The 9,254-nt window shown below is 58.2% G+C and overlaps 3 protein-coding genes across 3 annotated transcripts; 2 read left to right on the top strand and 1 right to left on the bottom strand.

Annotated features, from left to right (window-relative positions):
• Nucleotides 1-7: 7 nt before the first annotated feature.
• DICSQDRAFT_170849 (uncharacterized protein) lies at nt 8-361 on the bottom strand (the record flags this gene model as incomplete). The annotated part of the gene is made up of 1 exon (XM_007366476.1): nt 8-361. A coding segment is annotated over one exon (354 nt), but the record flags the coding sequence as incomplete, so codon positions are not given.
• A 301-nt stretch (nt 362-662) lies between these two features.
• On the top strand, nt 663-2,162 carry DICSQDRAFT_137240 (uncharacterized protein). The gene is made up of 3 exons (XM_007366477.1): nt 663-977; nt 1,055-1,540; nt 1,604-2,162. Exons 1-2 carry the CDS (start codon nt 833-835, stop codon nt 1,225-1,227), a joined length of 318 nt encoding a protein of 105 aa, XP_007366539.1. The 5' UTR covers nt 663-832; the 3' UTR covers nt 1,228-1,540; nt 1,604-2,162.
• Nucleotides 2,163-6,878: 4,716 nt separating this feature from the next.
• DICSQDRAFT_155620 (uncharacterized protein) lies at nt 6,879-8,537 on the top strand. The gene is made up of 2 exons (XM_007366478.1): nt 6,879-7,429; nt 7,485-8,537. The coding sequence occupies exon 2, from the start codon at nt 8,148-8,150 to the stop codon at nt 8,475-8,477; it is 330 nt and encodes a 109-aa protein (XP_007366540.1). The 5' UTR covers nt 6,879-7,429; nt 7,485-8,147; the 3' UTR covers nt 8,478-8,537.
• The last annotated feature ends 717 nt before the right edge of the window (nt 8,538-9,254 follow it).

Below are 9,254 nucleotides of genomic sequence, written 5' to 3' on the forward strand. Positions count from 1 at the left end.
CGTGAACGCAGCCGTGAGCCTCCCGACCGTCGCGGACCCAGACACCCTTTACGCCCTCCGTCTCCATTGCGCCCCGGAGTTCTCCTAACGACGGCATGCTGCTTCCCGAAGGTGTCGCTGGGATTCCAAGCGGTCCCTCCAAAGTATGTCTCCGTAGCGTCGTGCTGTATGCGAAGTGCGCGTTCGCGTCCGGGTGTGTGGGCTGAGGTTCCTCATGGTGGTCTCCGGAGAAATGGGAGAAGTATGCCGATGCTGGAGGTGATTCGCTGCGGTACTGGGCGTATACCGGAGCACGGGAACTCGCCGAGTACGTTGCACGACCGGAAGAGGAGGACGCTTGGCCGGGTCGCTTGCGGTCCATAGCGAGACGAAGCACCGAGGAGAGTTATGCGGTCGACGAGTGTACCCACAGTCCGTGCCAGGTGAGATAAAACGCAGAATGAGTGCAGAGTCGGTCTTGGAGGTAGCAGAGCAAGTGGTGGCAGCCAAGTACTTTCACGCGGAAATAGACACGGTCGGACAAACATGCACGCAAAATGTTTGGCCAACTCCGGGATCGAACTGACGAACAGGGCGCGCACGCTCCCATTGGCTGTTGAACACATGTCAGGCGCGCTCATTGGCTGCCCTCCGCGGCTGGACTGCTCGCTTTCGTCGCTTTCCGCACTGCTTGCTCCAGCTTCAGTCCCAAGGCCGCCCCAGTCCTCGTCTCCGGAATCCGAGCTCAAGTTGCTGCGCAGGTTTCGGTCAGTGACTGCATTCTGCCGTCCTCGTCCCCTGCGCACTCCGAGCGTGACTCTGCACCGCACACAGTACATGCACCGCGCAGAGCATGTCGGCACTCGGCACTCGGCACTCGGCACTCGTCCATAGCAGGCCGTATACCCTCATTTGTCGCACCGACGCCGTCGCACCAACACCGTCGCACCAACACCGTCGCACCAACGCCTCAAAAAGGAAGCACACGAATGCAGGCGGTGAGCTCTTACTCGAGCGCTCGCGTCCTTCGAGGTCACTCATGCCCGTGCTTTCGTCCGCCGTCTTGACATGCAAGGCCAGGGCGAGCAAGCGATCAAGTTGTCCGCACGGTCAAGACCATACGCAACTGCGAGCAATCCCACCCACATCCTCACCGTGCTCAGCCCGACAAACGCCATCATTTCTCGACCTACATGCCCATTCTCACCAGACAGGCCGACTACGCCGCAAACCAATCCCATTCGGTGAGTACATGACATCTACCGAGCCTTATCCATAATATCCCTTGCGTTCGTCCCCTCCGATCTCTGCCCTCCAACACACACCATCCGCTTACCTTTCCCCCTCACCCCAACCGACTTTGACAACACCTCACCGCCGTCCCAAACGTCCCACCAACACCAGCCCGTCGCCGTCTACACCCTCCTCATCGACTTGTCCGCACGGTCAACGCCCGTCGCGGTCAACGCCCGTCGCGGTCAATGCCCGTCGCGGTCAACGCCCGTCGCGGTCAACGCCCGTCGCGGTCCATGAGTTGGCCGAAGCTGCCATGTCGACCATCGTCAGTGCTCATTCTCCCCGCCGCTACAGCATCACTCACCATCACCACACCGTCAACAACCAGACCGAGCAGGACAGCACAAACGCCCTCAACAGAACCACAGCACACGCCAGACAACCGGGCAGGAACAGCTCAGCGAGCCTGCACAACCAGCCTATGCTCCGCCCCCCTCTTATACACCCGTCCGGCTCGGCTGATCTCTCCCAACCCGCTTCGTACGTCCTCCCTCGCAACCCGTCCGTCCCATCTCGATCCGTCTCGTCTCGTCTCGCCCCGTCTCTCTGCGATCGCCGCCGCTTACGCACGGACGCACGCCAAGCGCGTGCTCCCCATCGTCCGGCACCACCCTGTGCCCCAAACGCACACGCTCGCCCAAGCCGCCCGCCGTCTCTCGCACCGGCGGCCATTCGACGGCGACCTCCCAGTCGCCCGGCCATCCTAAGCGCGAACCGCGCTCGCCCTCTCCCCACCGTCCTTCGACCCTGTACTTTGGACGTACGCAAGTCGGCTCGAACGGGCCCGAACAGCGCACGCGGAGACCGTTCCGCGACGTGCGACGTAAGAGCCCCACCCAAGCATGACGCGGGCGAGCCGAACCATGACGGAATACGCAGCGCATCCCCCCCCCCCCGGCCATGTCCTGCTACTGCACAATCGTCGAACACGCTCCGGTCGAGCTTGCGTACGGCCGCGACCGTGCGGACAGCTCGATCGTCGCCGCCTGCCGCCTTGGTAGACGTACCGTCCAACGTCTTTTTGCCATGGCTGATCTCAACGCTTGTCCCTCCACGCGAGCAAAGCGACGCAACAATGAATGGCCCGGGGCGTTTGCCGCTGTACGTACAGCACGGCGTCCGCCCGTCGCTCGAAGACGCGGACGCCGTTCGCAAAGTCCGCCGGCGGGGTACGACGCAGCCGTGGGCAATCAGGTGAGTTTAGTCATCTCATCACGTTCGCACCGTGGCAGGGACGGTATCGCTCGACCGCCGTGCTGCACGACCACGGCTGCCGAGGCGATACTGACCTGTGACCTCTCCCTCTGCGCGCACGCCGTCGGGGATGTTGTGCAATGGGTGCAACAACGGACGTCTGGGATGGTGTGTGCAGGCTGCACCAGTTGGTGCTGGGACTCTGGAAACATCGGCGGTGGTGGGCGCAAGTAGCTGTAGTTACGCACATGTACCGGTCGATTCGGAAATCGAACGAATGGATACCCGTGTTGCAACGCACGTACCGAAGCGTTGCGCGAAGTATGCTCGCTCGGCTCGCTGTGACTCGACGCTCCCAGGACTTTGCGAAATGGCGAGCATTGGGCGGCGGGCTGCCACACCGAAACATGCATTTTTTGTTGATCGTCCTCCTGCGGCGGCAGGAAACTGTCAGTAACGCATTCCACGGCTCATTCTGCACCGAACGAAACTGATTCGACCGCGCTCTGACAAGTTCTGAAATTGCGCACTTTCGGCCGTTTTCATTGCGTCCGAAAGTGCGCGCCCTCTCCCGCGCGGTGTTTGCATGCGGACGCGGTGAAACTGCGCAGACAGCGTGCACCACCTATGGACCACGTATGCGAATGGTTTTCACAGCCTGGAGAGGTGTTTTGAGAACTGGTGTTTTGGTCGGGTCGATGGGCGCTGGGCCGGTACCTCGAGCACGAGATGGGTGTACCGGCCGCGTCGCTTGTCCGACGGCCTCGAATTGATTTTTGGATTGCTATATGGTGCGAGGGGTACTCAGGACAGCCAGCGGGTATTGGTGAAACACCGTGTCTGCGTCGTGAGGGGGCGAATTGTTGTGGAAATGTACCAAATCTAGCCAGAAATGCGATTCTCTCTTGCAATTCTCCCCCGATTGACAGGATACCATTCATCAAACGACGTGTGCATCGTTATGCGACAGCTAGCATAAATTTCGGGAGGATACAAGGCTGTTTCAAATGTCGTCGTTTTGGCCGATTTCATGGCCTCTGAATGAGAACGTCCTCCCCCGCTTCGTGTGCTCATGCGACGGCCGGGAGGCTGCCGAAAACATGATCTGCTGCATTTTCCGCACCGATCACACCCAGTTTCGTCGTCCGTGGATGACTTTCAAAATTGCGCACGTTCGGGCGATTTCATTGCGTCCGAAAGTGCGCGCGCTCTCCTGCGCCGTATCTGCGTTTGAACACCACGGAAACGATGCAGGGGGGATAGCGTGCATATTTCCTGCTCATCCGAGCTTTTTCCCAAGCACAAGAAGCAGTTATACAATCCCACGTTCCCGTCGGGTCCATGGGCGTTGGGCTGGTACCTTGAGGACGAGATAGGCGTACCAGCTGCGCTGTTGGCCCGGCGGCCTCGGAACAACTTGAATACTGTTCATGCACTCTAGGCGTATGTGGGACAACTACGTTGCATCCATACAAGGCAGGATTTGGGGCGCAAGGAGACGTTCTCTGCGAGAAACACAGGAAATCTGAGCAAAATTGCAAATTCCCTTTGCAATATGCCTACCCGTGGCGGGGAACTGATACAAACCTGACGGACGCACGGTTACGACACGGGAAACACTCACTTCGGGACGGTACGAAGCGGTTTGTAATGCGGTCGTTTCGACCGGTTTTCCACACGGCAACATGGTCTCCCGCCTCGTGTACGCATGCGACCGCCTGGGAAACGGCTCGCACTATGCGTGACACACTCGGACAGCATTCTCGTGCCTTTTTCCCAAGCCAAAAGCACGCCCAAACGTCGCTGCATCAGCAGGGTTGCTGGCGGCGGGCGGGACCTCGAGGAAGGCATGTTCATAATGTCTGCATTTTGCTGCCGTATCTCTCCTAACACATACTACAGACTACTACATAGCTATACGAGTCCGGGATACATTCGTGGCGAGCGAGGACATTGGAGGGCAAGACAGCAAACGCAAGTTAGCACCCTAATGACACCCTCGGCAGCCATGTTCACGAAGCACGGAGAGCGCCTCGTCAGCCTTCCCACAGACGTGACGTGTCTCGCCAGGCTAATGCAGACACTGCCATGATGGTATGTACAGCCGTAAATAACTCTCTGATGAGATTTTGAAGCCTTGACAACAACACATCAGGAGCCGGCGGTGTTCGTGAATAGGCTGCCGCGTACCTTGTAGGTCCACGACCGGAAATCTGGACTTCCGGTAGATCGCACTGTACACATCGGCCGCCCCGTAGCCGTAATAACGACTTTGACCGGTGGCAAGCTGTTTGACCTTGGCATCTTCTGACCGCCGAGCCCTTCCGTGCCCACCCTCTTGCTATGCGAATGGATGCTCACAAAGACGAGCCCGCACGTGGGCAACGCCTTCCTGCACAGGTTTATTGACTACTTCTCCAATCCCGGCGCGGTGCTCGGATGCATCGTCTAGATGTTCGCCCTCAAGAACTCCTCTGGGAAGGTCGAAGGACCTCAACGACCTTCGCCTCCGTCAGCACGGCTGGGAGATCTCTCGGGCAGTGATGTTAAAGGACGTCTGGAGGGTTTGCCACCGTGAAAGCACACATTCTCGCGTTCGCATCTGTACTAAAACATGGTTTCATCCTGAACCTGCTCGACTCAGGCCAGACGCCGTGCTACAACTCGTGTGACTCGCCCTGGTGGGAGTATACCAAAATCCTTGAGCTACGATGGTGCGCCCCGCTCCCTGTGAAGTCGCAATACGAGACTTACTTGTGTGCCAGAATATTCCCGCTGGAGATCTTGGTGCTTGAGCTATTCCTTGCCCATTACGTGATCACTTGAGGACGAAGCTGCCTCCAATGCTGTGGCCTTGGAAACCAAGTGGTCGGAATAGAGTCTCGGGCGATGAGTCAAGGACAGATCGGGTGTGTTAGCAGAGCCCAAGCAGATAGTGACATGTGCCAACAAGTACGATACTGCAGCCGCATTGTGCGAGGCAAAACACCGAGTATTGTGTCATGTGCCCCTCGCGAACGGCCTGCTCGTGAGGACAAGGAGCGGTGTATTGAACACAGTAGTCACTCACTTATGTAGGTCCAACTGCCACTGTCTTCTGTGTCCCTGCACCCTTGGATGGGAGGTGGTGGAGGTGGTGATGCTGGCCAAGGAGTGACGAAAGCAGACATGCCTGAGGTGGCCATTGCAATGCAGGCGAGGGTAATGCGGCCAGCAACGGGCACCGAGGACGTCAGATGAAGGGTGTGGGTGTGAAGGTGAGCGTGAGGGAGGAGAGGGAGGAGAGGGAGGAGAGGGAGGAGAGGGAGGAGAGGGAGGAGAGGGAGGAGAGGGAGGAGAGGGAGGAGAGGGAGGAGAGGGAGAAGATTGTGAGCTGGCAGAAGGTGCTCGAGAGCGATGGCGTTGCGGGAATTATCAGTCGACACACGGTTCGTGAATGTCACGTACCTTGTAAGCTGGGATGGCATATGAGCCGTATTGTTGAGCGCATTTCTACATGTTCTAGGTGACTTGGAAGGGTGAAAATAAGGAACGCTGGAGGCAGCGGGCAACGGATGGTTGTGGCGGGACGATAGCCGCACGACGTCGGATGTAAGCGCGAACTCGGCTTGCGCCTCTCAATCACCCTCTTGCTGGCCTTCCCTCTCCACTCTTGCGCCTGCTAACAGTGCACTCACGTTGTATACATTGCTCACCGCTGCCGGCGACTGCAATCCATGATGAGTGCAACTCTGGCTCGCTCTCTGCTGGCCTACCTGCTCACTACCGAGTCACGCTGTAGTTACACACATGTACTCGTTGCTGTGAAACGAACGGATGAATATTTTGGTTGCGACGTACGCACCGAAGCCTTTAGCGATACTCGCTTGGCTCGCCCTGACTCCGCTTCCAAATACGATCATCAAGCAACAACCACCGTTTTCCGCCGTGCACCGCCGATGAGCCTGAGAAACATCAATGACTACCGGTAACATATCGTAAGAGCTTGGTACTATGCACCCTGCCGATAGCCACAACATCTTCCTGCCGGCCGTTTCTCGATGGTTACCTGTGACCCACCTGTGTCGCTATTTTGAGTCATCTGCTGCTCAATCGCACTGTCTCTCTATTCCCCCACTCGTCCGTACCCTCATCCCATCTCCAGCTCATCCTACTCCATCCGACAACTCCCCCTTCATCCATCGACACGACCCGACACCATGCGATCAAGACGTACCGCAGCGACGGCGCGAGCAGCAGCAATGCGCCGTCACTGTCGCTCCGTATGCTGTATGCTGCATCTTTGTTAACGGCCTTTCCTGCGATATCGGGCGAGCTCTCGACATCGCCTCCAAAGAGAATGTGGCTAGGGCCGCCGCCGCTGCCGCCTGCTCACGGGACACCTATCTCACTTCACACCTGCCTCGTCCGCTTCAAGCACATGGCAAGGGCACTTGCGGTTGCACTCGTTTACGCCACGACTGCCGTCGAAATTCTCGGTGCAGAGATCTACGCTGATACTGCCCAGCCCGGGACCGTGTCGTCCGGGCGCTGCAGCAACTCCGAGCGCAACAAAAGGTCTCCGGGCAGCGGAGGTGTCCAGACGGTCTCCGTTCCCATTCAGCGGCAATCCGAAAACTTCGTCCGGGTGGCTCAACATCTCCAACGATGGCGCACAGCTAAGCCAAGACTCATCCTCGCCCACGCCGCTATCGCCGCTGACGATCATCGAGCTGGCTGAGGAGGTCGGGGACAAACACTCATCACAGATGATGTGCCTCTCCGTGCGACCTCAAAGAAGCTGCAACACTGGCTCGATCTGGGCGACTGGCGAGTGGCTCGCCATCCGACATGGAGGCAGCCGTGCTACTAGGTGCAGCTCGCCTGCTACCGCAGCAAAGCGAGTCTTCGCTCCACCGCCAAAGCCCTACCACTCACCTCACTTGGTTTTGTCTGTGACGGGGTGACACCGGATATCTTGGTGAGTTGAGCGTGAAGCGATCGCGTACCTTGTGCTAATATCTCAGAGCACGCAGATTCGGTACCGATGTCCGCATTGCGGCAGGGCCCCGAGCGATCATGGTCGGTACCTCGGAGATGGCGGTTTGTTGGGAAGGGGCTCAATACTTTCGGCCGTACTTCTCTAAGCACATCTGCACCATGACATTGTCCTGGCCCATATAAGACCTCCAAATCCTCCGTGGCCATCGCTCTGCTGCTGCGTCTCCGGCGGCCGACACTACGTTCTGCCGGACACCTTGCATTCGCATCCCTCACGGCCCGCCGGCCGCATTCGCGAGGATCTCTCCACGACACACCGTCCATCAAGGGCTAGCCCATCGGTCCCAATGCCGCTCTTGTCGTACGCTCGCCCTTCGCATGGCCATAAATCTTGCCATGCAGCGGCTCGCGGCTCGTCGTTCAACCTGGTGGGGGTCCTAGCTGCGCGCCCTCATGACCCCCGCGTTGTTGCACCGTTGAGTCCCCGGTGGTCGAGATGACTCGTTCTCATCAATTTGACTCGATGTAGCCTTGGCCTTGGCCGCAACATTGAGGATCATGGCGGGGACGCAGGAGTGGCTGGCAGAGACGAGGGGAAGGCGGGCTGGTACTGACTGCGAAGACTGGTGCGGCGAGCGGGTGCCGCGCTCCGCTGTTTGGTACGGACGTAGCGGAGTGCGACGGCGAGGTGGATTGAGATGGTACGTACCTTGACAAGCAAGCCCTCTCCGCTGCTTGATACCGTGTATTTCTGGCATTACACTTGGCTCACTTACATTCTCGTCTGTCTCCGCCGCCGCTGGGATGGCCTTGATAGAGGTGCGTTGGGAGCGGTCTCGCATGCCGGAGCCTTTGGTGTACTCCAGGCAGTTGAGATTGAGCAGTTGACATTCGGACAAGGTGGTGGCGGACAGAGAGCGAGTCGCGCGTCGGATAGGCGACCGGGATGTACGGTGACGTGTGTTTGCCGTCCGAGTTTGTTGCCTTTTATTTCGCACTCTCGAACTCGAACTCTACTGGACTTGTAAAGAGATATATTGCTGTTTGTACTGTACTGTACATGCTCTAAAGTACACGACAGGTCTGCCTGGAAAAACGTCTGCCAAAGACCCAAATGGCCTCTCCCGCCGCTGACAATCCCCCAGTGTCCCCCCGTGCCCTATACAGCCCTATACAGCCCTATACAGCCCTATACAGCCCTATACAGCCCTATACAGCCCTAGAAAACGTCTATGTCAGTGTTTCTCTCTGGTGCGTTTTGCATCCGCTACACTCGGCTACAACATCCGTCCCAGCACGAGCGCCCACAGCCCGCCATCCCGACTACCACGCCCAAGCACCCCTCAGACCTTCCGGAATGGCCGCAACAGCAAGCGACACTGTACTTCACCGAAACAACGTCGTTAGCAGTCGATCCCTTATCACCAGAAATCGAATTGGCGTACCTCCGATGGTGAACATATCGAGCCACGACTTGTGCTGAATCACGCCGAAGATACAGATGACCCCAATGATACCAAACGAAATCATGGACAGCTTCTTCGCAAGCTCATCCATACTGAGCTGCAGGGGGGTCCGCTTCTCCTCGACGTCCTGCATCATCGAGAAGATCACTCCGAACTCTGTTTGCGTCCCTGTCGCAATCACCACGCCCGCGCCTCGGCCTGGGGACAGATATTCAACGTTCATCACACCTACTACCGTATCCGCTACACTCACCGTTTCGTACGAGCGTGCCCATGTACGCGATGCACGACCGCTCTGCGAGCGCAACGGGCTCCCCACGCGGGCACTCCATACCCTGT

This window comes from Dichomitus squalens, assembly GCF_000275845.1.
Source record: "Dichomitus squalens LYAD-421 SS1 unplaced genomic scaffold DICSQscaffold_18, whole genome shotgun sequence".
Taxonomy (NCBI): domain Eukaryota; kingdom Fungi; phylum Basidiomycota; class Agaricomycetes; order Polyporales; family Polyporaceae; genus Dichomitus; species Dichomitus squalens.